The following is a 16,267-nucleotide window of genomic DNA, read 5'->3' as shown; positions in this document are numbered from 1 at the left end:
AAACCAGTCCTTGATTAGAGGAAAATGGCAGACTGGTGTCCCAGGTCTAAACCAGTCCTTGATTAGAGGAAAATGGCAGACTGGTGTCCCAGGTCTAAACCAGTCCTTGATTAGAGGAAAATGGCAGACTGGTGTCCCAGGTCTAAACCAGTCCTTGATTAGAGGAAAATGGCAGACTGGTGTCCCAGGTCTAAACCAGTCCTTGATTAGAGGAAAATGGCAGACTGGTGTCCCAGGTCTAAACCAGTCCTTGATTAGAGGAAAATGGCAGACTGGTGTCCCAGGTCTAAACCAGTCCTTGATTAGAGGAAAATGGCAGACTGGTGTCCCAGGTCTAAACCAGTCCCTGATTAGAGGCTAATGGCAGACTGGTGTCCCAGGTCTAAACCAGTCCCTGATTAGAGGAAAATGGCAGACTGGTGTCCCAGGTCTAAACCAGTCCTTGATTAGAGGAAAATGGCAGACTGGTGTCCCAGGTCTAAACCAGTCCCTGATTAGAGGCTAATGGCAGACTGGTGTCCCAGGTCTAAACCAGTCCCTGATTAGAGGATAATAGCAGATAGGGTGTCCCAGGTCTAAACCAGTCCCTGGTTAGAGGATAATAGCAGATAGGGTGTCCCAGGTCTAAACCAGTCCCTGGTTAGAGGATAATAGCAGATAGGGTGTCCCAGGTCTAAACCAGTCCCTGGTTAGAGGATAATAGCAGATAGGGTGTCCCAGGTCTAAACCAGTCCCTGGTTAGAGGATAATGGCAGATAGGGTATGGGAGTGAGGCTTGCGGTCACTTTATGGAAGTTAGTGTTCCATGTCTGTCCACCTGCCAACCCTAAGGGTTCTGGGTAAACACACCAATCTGGCCACTCATGATATCAATGCGTCTGTCCTTGTGTGCATCTAGCACCATGTTGGCTGGGCTCCTAGCTGCTGGAATTCCCCATCACTTCCTGAAGTCCATTGGGGAAGGTCCCATGTCACTGGCTCCTGATCTACCGCTAACCACTACAGCACCAGTCGGCAGCTATATAGGAGAGAGTCCTTTAATGGGGGAGGGTACCATTTCCTCTCGGTTTCATCAGCAGCCTGATGTGTGTGATTTTTTAATCTTTTTTTTTAAGGCATCCTTCCTTCTATTCTGAGCGTTGCACAACCCTTAACCCTTTGTTAGGAATGAAAATGGTGTGTATGGCAACCGTGAACCCAGCAGGTCGTAATGTACATGGATGATATGAATCTCCGGTTGCAACAGATTGTGATCACAGTAACATGATAATAGCACATAGACCTAGCTGCAAACTGAATGAACATTTTGGGACTTTGTAGAGATACAAAAGCATCCGGAAATCTAACAGTTTGCTAAGCGGCTAAGCCCTTAAGGAAGCAAGACAGTAGAATATCTGAAATACCAAGTGGGACCAAGGGAGATTATTTGTGTTTGCGAGGGAGCAGAGGCTATACGTAGAGCCTCCAGAGGTGAGGTGTAAACTCTCCACTCCACAGTCCACCTACATCCGGCGCGGCAACAGCTCCCATTCCACAATCTGATCTGAGGTCATAAATATCAATAAAACTGTAAGAGAGACCACATTTGTGTTAGAAATGCCACCCTATTCCCTATTAAGTGCAGTACTTTTGAACAGGGCCCCATAAGTTTCTGGTCAAAAGTAGTGCACTGTGTGGGGAATAGGGAGCCATTTGGAATGAAGCATACAGCTGCCGTGGCTGTGCAGCACAGAACAGCACAGTGTGCCGGAGAGAATCAATGAAACAAACGATGGGAGGAATAAATGTCTTCCACACAAAGTTTGGTGGTTCATCGAGGTCCCTTTATGAAAGTTTTATGGTGTTTCTGATGCTGTCTTTTATACCCAGGTAAAAAATTACTTTTTTGATGCTTGTCTCAGTCATTTTGTAGAGGTAAAATATATTTTGGGACACAGGTTTGAGAATTTCTCTGAAGAACATATGAACGTGGAGAAGTTCTGTGAACAGTAAAGAAAAGCACCATTTGAAAAGCAGGTTCTCTCAGACACATCCAAGATGAACCTACAGACTGCCCAATATTAACATGAAGCAGGTGTTCTCAGACATGTCCAAGATGAACCCACAGACTGCCCAATATTAACATGAAGCAGGTGTTCTCAGACATGTCCAAGATGAACCTACAGACTGCCCAATATTAACATGAAGCAGGTTCTCAGACACATCCAAGATGAACCTACAGACTGCCCAATATTAACATGAAGCAGGCTTTCTCAGACATGTCCAAGATGAACCCACAGACTGCCCAATATTAGATGTGCACGTTGTCTGTATGGGTGTGTGCTTAATGAGTTTGAAGTAGCCATGTTTACCTTCCTAACAAGATAAAAAGTAAGGATTCCTATTCCGCACCTACAACCCTTACCTCTGTTATATTCAATTTCCTCCTCCTCTTCCTCTTCCTCCTCCTCCTCCTCATTCCACCACTATTGTTATAGCCATATGCAATCAAATTATATCGCCGTTAACAGACACACACATAGAAACGCAGATACACACACACACACACACACGCGCAGACACACACACGCGCAAGACACCGAAACAATCCTGCAGTACAGAACACCAAGGTGGGACATGACTCACTGCTCTTTCTACTGCTACACAAAGGAACAACAACCATTTTCTTCCCCTGTGCTTCCACTAGCATACGAATGTGAGTGGTTTCTTTCAGGGATCTCTGGCGCTGACAGACATGACATCTACTCGGGACTGTGGAATGCCAGAGAAGTGTTGCTACTTGTGCCTAGCTCAGCTAATGGACCGCTAATAGAAGAAGACTGAGCCTAGTGATGCTCCCTCTGTAGTTAGGAGTGTGACAGTCTGTGATTAATTACCATCTCTCTCTCTCGCTCTCCTCATTTTGGTGGAGAAGAAAAGATTGCAACTAGCAACTATCTTCAGCAGAGTCATTATTTCGAAGCCTTAGCTACCTGCACTGGTAGAAAACAGCCACCACTGCTATTACCATTCTGGTTAATACAAGAAATAACAATGTGATTTTTCTACTGGCACTATCTCCGGTACACTGTGAGTGAAGAAGGAAACATGCAGCCTCAGCAAAGTCCTATTTATATTCATAATCACAGAGAATACCGCCTTCAAATGAATCAACGCAAATTGCTTGTACACAAAATGATGTCACCAGCAAAATATAGAATTTCTTGTTATAATCAGTGGTCCTCTGTAACTGTGCCCTTGTTGTACCGTTGTGTGTGTGTGTGTGTGTGTGTGTGTGTGTGTGTGTGTGTGTGTGTGTGTGTGTGTGTGTGTGTGTGTGTGTGTGTGTGTGTGTGTGTGTGTGTGTGTGTGTGTGTGTGTGTGTGTGTGTGCGTGCGTGCTGTATTGCACATGTATACAGCGGCAGCTAAACCTTTTTTACGGCACAAGCTCAAAAACACTACTCCTTTTGGCAGCGTTACAACGTACTCATTATGCACATAGTCCTACTTTGTGTGATTTCTCAGCGGTTACAATCTTTTGGGGGCTCAAATGTAAGCTGAGGAGGTACAAAGTTACAGCAATGATTACAGTCATTATAGTCTCAAATTTTACATATGCAGTCGGTCTGATCAACCCTGAAGATTACCAGGCATCTCTGGCAGAGAGACCAAAAAAAGAATGAATGTGGAGAAGAGAGAGATCAGGGGAAAAGAAGGCTGAGGAGAAGAGAGAGAGGAGGGGGAAAGAAGGCTGATAAGAGAGAGAGGAGGGGAAAAGAAGGCTGATGAGAAGAGAGAGAGGAGGGGAAAAGAAGGCTATAGAGGAATACCAAGCCTAACCCTTCATCCGGCTCCTACACAAGAGGTCTGCCGGGTAGCTCACGAGGGTGGGACACTCCTCTGCTTTTCCTGATCCCCTGTGCATATTCAGAGGAGCTTTCACTGCTTTACACTCAAGCTTTGTCTGCCTGAAAGGAGAGTGAATGTCGAACTCAACACAAGAAAAACACCTTCCCCTGCGTATTTATTCCTCTTACTCCCAAGAGGACAATAACAGACAATAAACATGCAGGAAACAAAAGCGCCCGTGGCCTCCTCATCACAATTGTCCTTTTCTCTCCGGCAGAATTACACATTCAGAGTGACAGAGAGCCCACTTCAGCAGCCTACTTCTCTCCCCATCTGATCCCTTGTTTATCACTGGCTAGCGCTAGCTCCATCAGCACTGCCAGCCTGCCTGTCTGTCTGCCTGCTATTCTGTCTTTCTGCCTGTCTGTCTGCCTGACTGTCTGCCAGCCTGCATGTCTGTCTGCCTGACAGCTATTCTGTCTTTCTGCCTGTCTGTCTGTCTGTCTGCCTGACTGTCTGCCAGCCTGCCTGTCTGTCTGCCTGACAGCTATTCTGTCTTTCTGCCTGTCTGTCTGTCTGCCTGCCAGCCTGCCTGTCTGTCTGCCAGACTGCCTGTCTGTCTGCCAGACTGCCTGTCTGCCTGGCAGCCAGTCTGTCTTTCTACCTGTCTGCCTGTCTTTGTCTGTCTGCCTGCCTGTCTGTCTGCCAGCCTGTCTGTCTGCCTGTTGGGCCTCCAGACCGTGGGAGCCCTCCCAGCTAAGCATGCTGGGAATGTTTGTTGTCTTTCCTGCAGCCGTTGATTAGACCCTCTCTCTCTCCCCGCCTTGTGTCGACAGATTGAAGCCAACTGCTTCAGCCAGTGACAGAGTATAGACGAACCGTGAGGACGCAGTACAGTACATGGAAGTGGATGTAAACTGCTGTAAGCTCCAGTTTCAGAGGTGTTCTGTAAGCAGATATGGATGAATCTGGTTATACCCCGGGCAGGATGGATCTGGTTATACCCCGAGCAGGATGAATCTGGTTATACCCCGGGCAGGATGAATCTGGTTATACCCCAGGCAGGATGAATCTGGTTATACCCCGAGCAGGATGGATCTGGTTATACCCCGGGCAGGATGAGAGGATTCTGTGTTCTACACAACAAATAAACATAACTAAAAAAGAAAAACTCTCTTTGATTCCATGGGTAGCATGGTTGCTCTGGGTTACCAGTTTCACTGGTTTGGCTGTGCCCTACGTGAGAAAGAGGGCAAGAGGGAAGAAGAAATCAGATTGAGGATGCAAGGTGGTGCAGAGCCTCCCGTGAAGAGCAGCTGGCACGGAGCACAATGCCGCCTAAAGTCTAAAGCCACAGCTAGCTTTCTGTGACGCCTCAGGGCAGGCAGAGCCAGGCTGAGTTATGGGCCTACTGTTTCTATGGCATGTGAGGCCCAGCACGCAACAGTGACCAACTGACTCCGTGTCCCACTGCTCCCAGCTCTTTCAGAGGCACAACAATAACTCCACTGTTTAACCGCAGTTTAATTAATCTGAATAAATCTTAATGAGCACAGTCAGAGACAGAGACAGAGACAGAGACAGACAGACAGACAGAGAGAGGAGACATGGGAAGGGAGTAGAGACAAGGGAGGAAAATGAGACTATGAACAAACGGGGAGGACAAGTGATTGGCGAAACAAGTGTGGCTATTCAGTGAGTCAAAAATAGCCATTATGCAAATTAAACAACACGATTTTGACCGTAGTACCTACGAGCCATTGATTCATTCCAAACAAAACTCCCAAACAAAGAACTCTAGAATGAGATCCTAAATGAGGGCTGAAGTTCCACAGTCCATGAACAATGCATCATAGTAATACTATCAGAGAGTACACATTAATACTATAAGAGAGTACACAGTAATAATATCAGAGAGTACACATTAATACTATCAGAGAGTACACAGTAATACTATCAGAGAGTACACAGTAATACTAGCAGAGAGTACACAGTAAAAATATCGGCGAGTACATAGTAATAATATCAGAGAGTACACAGTAATATTAGCAGAGAGTACACAGTAATACTATCAAAGAGTACACAGTAATACTATCAGAATACACAGTATTACTATCAGAATACACAGTATTACTATCAGAGTACACAGTAATAATATCAGAGAGTACACAGTAATGCTATTAGAGAGTACACAGTAATAATATTAGAGAGTACACAGTAATAATATTAGAGAGTACACATTAATACTATAAGAGAGTACACAGTAATAATATCAGAGAGTACACATTAATACTATCAGAGTACACGGTAATACTATTAGAGAGTACACAGCAATGCTATCAGAGTACACAGTAATAATATCAAAGAGTAGACATTTATACTATCAGAGAGTACACAGTAATACTATCAGAGTAAACAGTAATAATATCAAAGAGTAGACATTAATAATTTCAGAGAGTACACAGTAATACTATCAGAGAGTACACAGTAATATTATCAGAGAGTACACAGTAATATTATCAGAGAGTACACAGTAATACTATTAGAGAGCTACTGAGAATCAGCTCCAACTCTGTCTTTATTCTACATTTAAAATTCAAGACGGGGATGGAAGGTGTGCGTGCGTGCGTGCGTGCGTGTGTGTGTACTCATCTGTCTTCTGTTCTAACCCAGGGTTTCCCCTGTGAATACTTTGGATGGTGTTGGTGCTGCTCAGTCTCTTGACATCTCTGTGAAAACCAACACAGGACTAGACTACAAAAGCAACATCCTCTTTGAGCGAGGAAAATACTTCAATGTTTTTGTCAAAACATTTCATTTCTGAATTACTAGCTTCAGGCCCATCTTGCTAGTAAGCACCCCCAGATGTACAGTGGCAAGAAAAAGTATGTGAACCCTTCGGAATTATCTGGATTTCTGCATAAATTGGTCATCAAATTTGATCTGATCAAAGTTACAACAATAGACAAACATAGTGTGATTAAACTAATAACACACAAATTATTGTATTTTTCTTGTCTATATTGAATACATAATTTAAACATTCACAGGGTAGGTTGGGGAAAGTATGTGAACCCCTAGGCTAATGACATCTCCAAAAGCTAATTGGAGTCAGGAGTCAACTAACCTGGAGTCCAATCAATGAGACGAGATTGGCGATGTTGGTTAGAGCTGCCTTGCCCTATAAATAACACTCACTACATTTGAGTTTGTTCTTCACAAGAAGCATTGCCTGATGTGAACCATGTCTCAGACAAAATAGATCTCAGAAGACCTAAGATTAAGAATTGTTGACTTGCATAAAGCTGGAAAGGGTTACAAAATTATCTCTAAAAGCCTTGATGTTCATCAATCTACGGAAAGAAAAATTGTCTATAAATGGAGAAAGTTCAGCACTGTTGCTACTCTCCCTAGGAGTGTTCGTTCTGCAAAGATGACTGCAAGAGCACAGCGCAGATTGCTCAATGAGGTTAAGAAGAATCCTAGAGCGTCATCTAAAGATTTACAGAAATCTCTGGAACATGCTAACATCTCTGTTGACGAGTCTACGATACGTAAAACACTAAACAAGAATGGTGTTCATGGGAGGACACCACAGAAGAAGCCACTGCTGTCCAAAAAAAACATTGCTGCACATCTGAAGTTTGCAAAAGTGCACCTGGATGTTATTCGGTGGTTTGCAAAATATTCGGTGGTTTGATGAAACTACAGTTGAGTTGTTTGGAAGGAACACCCAACACTGTGTGGAGAAAAAAAGGCACAGCACACCAACATCAAAACCTCATCCCAACTGTAAAGTATGGTGGAGGGGGCACCATGGTTTGGGGCTGCTTTGCTGCCTCAGGGCCTGGACAGCTTGCTATCATTGACGGAAAAATGTATTCCCAAGTTTATCAAGACATTTTGCAGGAGAATGTTAGTTAGGCTATCTGTCCGCCAATTGAAGCTCGACAGAAGTTGGATGATGCAACAGGACAACGACCCAAAACACAGAAGTTAATCAACAACAGAATGGCTTGAACAGAAGAAAATACGCCTTCTGGAGTGGCCCAGTCAGAGTCCTGACCTCAACCCGATTGGAGATGATGTGGCATGACCTCAAGAGAGCGGTTCACACCAGACATCCCAAGAATATTGCTGAACTGAAACAGTTTTGTAAAGAGGAATGGTCCAAAATTTCTCCTGACCGTTGTGCAGGTCTGATCCGCAACGACAGAAAACATTTGGTTGAGGTTATTGCTGCCAAAGGAGGGTCAACCAGTTATTAAATCCAAGGGTTCACATACTTTTTCGACCCTGCACTGTGAATGTTTACACAGTGTGTTCAATAAAACATGAAAATGTATAATTGTTTGTGCGTTATTAGTTTAAGCAGATTATGTTTTGTCTATTATTGTGACCTAGATGAAGATCAGATCAAATTTTATGACCGATTTATGCAGAAATACAGATATTTCCAAAGGGTTCACATACTTTTTCTTGCCACTGTACATAAACTTCACACTATATGAGTATGATTAGGAGAGTAGGCAACGGTGAAACAAAGATGAGGGAAAGAAAGTATGCCATCACATTTAATTTCAACGCCTTAATACAAAGGAGCCACGCCGTCAAAGACTGTCTTTCAAGATAGTCCATGGCCACCGCTACTGAGTCAAAGCTCTGTCATTGTCAGGTCACTGCTACCGAGTCAGAGCTCTGTCATTGTCAGGTCACTGCTACCGAGTCAGAGCTCTGTCATTGTCAGGTCACTGCTACCGAGTCAGAGCTCTGTCATTGTCAAGTCACTGCTACCGAGTCAGAGCTCTGTCATTGTCAAGTCACTGCTACCGAGTCAGAGCTCTGTCATTGTCAGGTCACTGCTACCGAGTCAGAGCTCTGTCATTGTTAAGTCACTGCTACTGAGTCAGAGCACTGTCCTTGTCAAGTCACTCCTACTGAGTCAGAGCACTGTCGTTGTCAAGTCACTCCTACTGAGTCAGAGCTCTGTCATTGTCAAGTCACTCCTACTGAGTCAGAGCTCTGTCATTGTCAAGTCCAAGACGGATCAAAGCTGAGAACACCAAGAGAGTTCAGTGGCAGCTCCGACTCAATGGCAGTCAGTGAGGCTGTAAAAAGCGGGCCTCCACGGCCAATCACAGAACCCAGTCTGGAGCAGACAAGACACAGCTGTCTCCACAGTTGGCTACGAGGCCCTCTGGGAGCGTCCGTAATGGCCGACAGAGATTTCGGACCGCGGTCCTTGGTGCCAGACTCTAGCGGGCCTCACTTGCCTCCCGCAATCAGTTTCATACTTCTATGATTACCTTTAAAACGTGGTATTGTGTAACCTTGCCTGAGCGCCGCTGCAGAAGTAAGCAGCCCCATCACCTGGACGGTCTGGAATGCACACCCTGTCAACACAGGGAGGCTTTTTAAACCTGTTTGTTTCACACACAATCAGCCGTTATTGAGAGTGGGTTTAGCTAATGGCTTTTTAATAGGCCAAGGGGTTTTACGCCCCTTCTCAGTGCAGCGAGGAGATGGCTGCCACTTACATCCTTAAATAACATTCCACTGACTGCGTCGTCCTGTGCGTCTCTGTTTTTTAATGACCACAGCCCAAAGCCGACAGGAAGGATAGAGGGCTTAGGTACACAGTATCGATCTGACTCAATTAGGCCTATATACACAAGCCAATTTGCGGTTGTTTGGCCAACCTATTTGTAAGTGTTCTGGTTCAATAACACAAGTCTTAATGTGACTTTAGACTGACTTACCAAGCATGGGGAAAGTTGTCGTTATGGAAGGATGAGCACAAAATAACTTTTCTAAATGGAAGGTAAAGTAAAAGGCCCACAAAGGAAAGAGGAATACAATTTAAAAAAAATAAGACATTATGTTGAGATGTGTAGCTATGGAAAATAATACTCATAGGTGATGGTGTCGACAAGAGAACAATTTGGTACCCTATTTACTCTGGAAAATACTGTTTCACAAGAACAATATCAAAAAGTCTCAAAACCAAGGCCGTGGATGTTAGCAATGCAGTCCAATGGGTGATAGAAAGACACTGCAGAACAATACAACAGGAACAACTACATGGTAGAATAATTTACCAAAGAAATACTACAATCACGCCAGAATACCAATGAGTAAGCTTATTTTACTTTAACTGAACTCAACTAAATTGAGTTAACTCATATATTTTCAAAGCTCTTGTTTATTAAAGTGAAAAACAAACAAATATTGTATTTTTGGAGTCAGACTGTACAGACAAGGAGAAAGGGTAATCATTTGTAATAGTAACAGGAATATCACCTAAGGCCACACAAAGTATTATTAGTAAAAAATAATAATAATTATTATTATTATTATTAGCATATAAACATTGGAAACTCACAAGTTATTATACCTTGGAGTTCAGTGAAAAAGTTTTACTTAGGCAACAAAATGTTGTTCAGCGACATTCCTATATGCATATTGTGCTGGGACACATTTGAAAGATTCTTCAGAATGCTAGTTGTGTTGAACTTTGTGTTCAATTACACACCAGTCGTGCAAATTATTGAACATGATAGCTAATACAATAAGAGTAACCGAATTGAACCCAAGCGTTGATAATAACACCACTCATTAGAAGTCTTGTTAGCGGAATTACTTTTGATCGCTAGTCACTATTATTATTAATATTATTATTATCATTATTATCATCATTATCATTATTATTCGGCTAATAGGATGTTTTTGTTATGGCTGCACGGTCACATTATTTTTCCCATGGTTTTCATTATCGAGGTCACAACATTAATTCAATAGTATATTCAGCCATAACACAACATGTTAAATTGTGTCGTGAATTGATTAAGAGGCATATTTAGCCGATGTTTTTGTTGGGGGTTAGAATTGATAGATGGCGTCGATTCCCTCCGTACTAGATTTCGGAAAGTTCAGTCCAAACTCGCCTCTGTAAAATGTTTACGTGAAAAAATGTAGGCCTATCCATATCTTCCTCACTAAATATCAACAAAGTTTCTTGTTAGATAGCGTAATGTCATGTTGCTAACTGACGCATTCACATCATAATAAATGAATAGCTACAATTAGCTCAACATAATGTGTGGTAAACGCACACGCGTAAGCTTTCTTCGGAAGCGGCTCATATTTCCCAATACGCACGTATAGGTGTATGCGATTGCTTAGCACATTACACAGTTTGACTCTATTACGAAATAAACCTGAGAGAATTATAGCCTAGTTGACTAAATAAATTGCCTTTAGAATTCATGAGGATCATCGGCTTTTTTAGATTTCATAATTGACCCGCAAGTGTACAATCCTCAATCTTGTCCTTTCAAGTCTGGAGTTGCACGCGATATGTATTTCTCCCGTGACAAGTGAGGGGGAATTTTCAATTGTGTAACATTATGTTGTCCGAAAAAATCCAATGCAGGTGTGATAAGCCAAATGATTGTTGCCTATAACCTAATATAGGATGCGATAATTAATGTCGACTGAGCATTGATATTTCAGATCCCTGCTACACTCAAGATAGTAGCCTAATCGTGTTGAAAGGACAGTAACGGGTGGTCTTACCTTGTGCGACTCCAATGTTTACGAGGACCAGAAGAACGAGTCCAGGTATGGTACACATTCGCAGAAAGTACCTCGCAAGTCCTATTCCAGTTTTCGCAGACTGTCCACTTTTCCCCATTATAGGCAGAGTAAAACAAACACCTTGCGGATGAAACCCACTGTTCGTAAAACAGCAGTTGTGGTCCAGACGCAGACGAGGTGGTTGTTGTCCGCTATAATAACGGTCAGGTCAGCGGATAATGTAGAAAGAGAAAGAATATGGGGGGAAACCAATGGGTTCAGGGGTCCCAGGACTTGAGTCAAAGCACTGACTCGCGCAGCTCGGTGCACGCAGAGCGAATGCCACCGCCCTCTAGTTATCAGCTACCCCTCCCCTTTAGAATAGAGGGAGAAAACGTAAGAAAATAAAGTACATTCCGTCACTAGGTTTGTTATTACACATTCGCTAAAACAAGTTACATGGATGAGCTTCTCATTGTGCAGTTTATATTTAGATGTTGGATTCGTTAGAAGTGTTGCGTCCAGGGCTGTTTCATTCTATAGTTCATCACCATACAACATCAACTCCGTTCATCGCGTGCATTATATTGCTTGCTCTGGAGACAGTGTGGGATCCTTACCACGTTTCTTTGGCCAATCCAGCTCATACCTCTTACCTATGTCTGCCCCCTTACGACCATTTTAAAGACCCGGACTGGTATCTGGAATGGGAGATAATGTATCTTTCGAATTGTACCTACAACCAGGGGCGCAACTATGGTTTTAGAATTGGGTGGGGACATAATTATATAAATATATTTTTTATCCAATCGGAATAACACTCCAAACAGCCTACCCGACCACTCAGAGGTGTCCGCATGGTCCTAGAGCACACTGTTGCCTCATTGTGTATCACATTCCAATCATAAAACTGGGGAGGACAAAAATGCTTTTTCAGAATGTGGGGGGTTCCCCATTGAAAGTTGCGCCCCTGCCTATAACATTTACATAATATATTCAGTTCCTCCTGGCTTGATCAGGGAAACCCTTAATAGTACAATAGAAAACCGCATATAAACTGTTCAAGGTTTTAAAGGGATATCACACGTAGCCTAATAGTGTATAGGATATTATACCAAAAAAGCTATAGGGATTTTCCAACCTCTTGGGCGACCCTCAGCAATTTTATGAATTTAAACTTTTCCACAGCTAACACACCTGATTCAACTTGTCAAATAATCATCAAGCCGTTGATAAGGTGTATTAGGTATGCTAGTCCAGTGCTACAATGCCTGAGGGTCCCCGAGGAGAGGTTTTGGGCACTTAAAGTTAGACCTTATCGTAAAGTAACATGTCTTATGACCAAAGGAGATGTCAGGAAGGCGCCGGACAACAGTCTCTCAGTCTTGTATTTAGAAAAAAGGTGAGGTAACAGTGGTAGCTAGTCGATTTCGATTTAACACTCGATTTCATCAACACTGGGGCCTCTCAGGGGTGTGTACTTAGTCCCCTCCTGTCAACCCTGTTCACCCACGACTGCGTGGCGAAACACGACTCCAACAACATCATTAAGTTTCCCACCGACACAACAGCGGTAGGCCTGATCACCGACAACGATGAGACAGCCTATAGGGAGGTCAGAGAACTGGCAGTGTGGTGCCAGGAATACAACCTTTCCCTCAATGTGAGCAAGACTAAGGAGCTGATCGTGGACTACAGGAAAAGGCGGGCCGAACAAGTCCCCATTAACATCAACGGGGCTGTAGTTGAGCGGATCGAGAGTTTCAAGTTCCTTGGTGTCCACATCACCAACGAATGATCATGGTCCAAACACACCAAGACAGTCGTGAAGAGGGCACGACAAAAAAAAATCCCCCTCAGGAGACTGAAAAGATTTGGCATGGGTCCCCAGATTCTCAAAAAGTTCTACAGCTGTACCATCAAGAGCATCCTGACCAGTTGCATCACCGCCTGGTATGGCAACTGCTCGGCATCTGATCTTAAGGCGCTACAGATGGTAATGTGTATGGCCCAGTACATCACTGGGGCCAAGCTTCCTGCCATCCAGGACCTATATAATAGGCGGTGTCAGAGGAAAACCCATAAAATTGTCAGAGACTCGAGTCACCCAAGTCATAGACTGTTTTCTCTGCTACCGCACGGCAAGCGGTACCGGAGTGCCAAGTCTAGGACCCAAAAGGCTCCAACCTCTTAACGCTAGGGGTCAGATTTATATATATATATTTTTTTAATAACGTTCCCAAGGTAAACGGACTATTTCTCAGGTCCAGATCGTAGAATATGCATATCATTTACAGATTAGGATAGAAAACACTCCAAAGTTTCCAAAACGGTCAAAATATTGTCTGTGAGTATAACAAAACTGATTCTGCAGGCGAAAACCTGAGAAAATCTAACCCGGAAGTGATTTTTATTTATTTTTATCTGTGTTTCCTTGCCGGTCTTTCTTCCATTTAAAGGGGTATCAACCAGATTCCTTTTCCAATGGCTTCCTCAGGCTGTGACCAGGCTTTAGACATCGTTTCAGGCTTTTATTTAGAAAAATTAGCGAGATTTAAAAAAAATAGTCAGGTGTCCTTTGATTAGTTCCTGCGCGCGAGAGGGGTAGCTCGATATTTTCTTTCTCTCTTTTATTGAATAGGTTACGGTCCGGTTGAAATATTATCGATTATGTTTGTTAAAAACAACCTGAGGATTGATTATAAAAAACATTTGACATGTTTCTACGAACATTACGGATACTTTTTGGAATTTTCGTCGAACGGAACGAGGCTTTGGTTTTCTGAACATAACGCGCAACCCAAATGGCGTTTTTTTGTTATAAAAGTAATATTTATCGAACAAAAATAACATTTATTGTGTAACTGGGAGTCTCGTGAGTGCAAACATCCGAAGATTATCAAAGGTAAGCGATTAATTTTATTGCTTTTCTGACTTTCGTGACCATGCTAATTTGTGGCTAGCTGTTCTAGCATTGATTGATACACTCACAAAAGCTTGGATTTCTTTCGCTGTAAAGCATATTTTCAAAATCTGACACGATAGGTGGATTAACAACAAGCTAAGCTGTGTTTTGGTATATTTCACTTGTGATTGCATGATTATAAATATTTTTAGTAATATTTTGCGCCCTGCAATCCAGCGGTTGTTTAGGAAAATGATCCCGTAAAAGGGATCCGTAGCCCAAGCCATAATACTGCTGAACAATTAATCAAATGGCCACCGGGCTATTACATTGACCCCCCTCCATTTGTTTGTACACTGCTGAAACTCGCTGTTTATTATCTATGCATAGTCACTTGACCCCTACCTACATGTACAAATTACCTCAACTAACCTGTACCCCCACACACTGACTCAGTACCGGTACCCCCTGTAAATAGCCTCTGTCACGACTTCCACCGAAGGTGGCTCCTCTCCCTGTTCGGGCGGTGCTCGGCGGTCGTCGTCGCAGGCCTACTAGCTGCCACCGATCCATTTTTCCTTTTAGTTTGTGTCTGTCTGTATTGTTTACACCTGTGTCTTATTAGTTGATTTCGATGGGTATTATTACCTCCGCTGCCTGTTAGTCTTTGTGTGGGATTGTTTTCTGTGGTTACGTTAGTAGGTGGTGCGTGTCTGCACCACAGGGTTTCTTTTCTCTCGGCAGTTGTGCCGTTTGGTAGTGAGTTTAGGAGTAGAGGTTTCTCCTCCCTGTGTAGCGCTTTATTCCCTGTGTATGTGGCAACCTACGAGGCGGTCGAGGCGGTCTCGTGGTCAGGCTTCGGAGACGGGCACATCGCGCTCCACTCCCTAGCATACTACTCGCCAATGTCCAGTTTCTTGACAATAAGGTTGATGAAATCCGAGCACGGGTAGCATTCCAGAGAGACATCAGGGATTGCAACGTGCTCTGCTTCACGGAAACATGGCTAACTCAAGAGACGCTAACGGAGTCGGTGCAGCCAGCTGGTTTCTTCATGCATCGCGCCGACAGAAACAAACATCTTTCTGGTAAGAAGAGGGGCGGGGGGGTATGCCTTATGATTAACGAGACGTGGTGTGATCATCATAACAACACACAGGAACTCAAGTCATTCTGTTCACCTGATCTAGAACTCCTCACAATCAAATGTCGACCGCATTATCTACCAAGGGAATTCTCTTCAATCATAATCACAGCCGTATATATTCCCCCCCAAGCAGACACATCGATGGCCCTGAACGAACTTTATCTGACTCTTTGTAAACTGGAAACCACACACCCTGAGGCTGCATTCATCGTAGCTGGGGATTTTAACAAGGCTAATCTAAAAACAAAACTCCCTAAATTCTATCAGCATATCGATTGTGCTACCAGGGCTGGGAAAACCCTAGATCATTGTTATACTAATTTCCGCGACGCATATAAGGCCCTCCCCCGCCCCCCTTTCGGAAAAGCTGACCACGACTCCATTTTGTTGATTCCAGCCTACAAACAGAAACTAAAACAACAAGCTCCCGCGCTCAGGTCTGTTCAACGCTGGTCCGACCAATCTGAATCCACGCTTCAAGACTGCTTCGATCACGCGGATTGGAATATGTTCCGCATTGCGTCCAACAACAATATTGACGAATATGCTGATTCGGTGAGCGAGTTCATTAGGAAGTGCATTGACGATGTCGTACCCACAGCAACGATTAAAACATTCCCAAACCAGAAACCGTGGATTGACGGCAGCATTCGCGTGAAACTGAAAGCACGAACCACTGCTTTTAACCAGGGCAAGGTGACCGGAAGCATGACCGAATACAAACAGTGTAGCTATTCTCTCCGCAAGGCAATCAAACAGGCTAAGTCCCAGTACAGAGACAAAATCGAGTCGCAATTCAACAGCTCAGAC

At 43.6% G+C, this 16,267-nt stretch overlaps 1 protein-coding gene across 1 annotated transcript in view; it reads right to left on the bottom strand.

The window, feature by feature from the left end:
• The window catches only part of unc5ca (unc-5 netrin receptor Ca), a 285,855-nt gene extending 273,811 nt beyond the window's left edge, over positions 1 to 12,044 (bottom strand). The window contains exon 1 of the mRNA XM_071404226.1: positions 11,406 to 12,044. Coding sequence (XP_071260327.1) covers positions 11,406 to 11,523 — 118 coding nt within the window. The 5' untranslated portion in view covers positions 11,524 to 12,044. The remainder of the gene's footprint in view (positions 1 to 11,405) is intronic.
• Between the last annotated feature and the right edge of the window lie 4,223 nt (positions 12,045 to 16,267).

This window comes from Salvelinus alpinus, chromosome 5 (genome assembly GCF_045679555.1).
Source record: "Salvelinus alpinus chromosome 5, SLU_Salpinus.1, whole genome shotgun sequence".
NCBI lineage: Eukaryota > Metazoa > Chordata > Actinopteri > Salmoniformes > Salmonidae > Salvelinus > Salvelinus alpinus.
The sequence above is the reverse complement of the archived record's forward strand: the minus strand, read 5'-3'. Positions and strand labels throughout refer to the sequence as shown.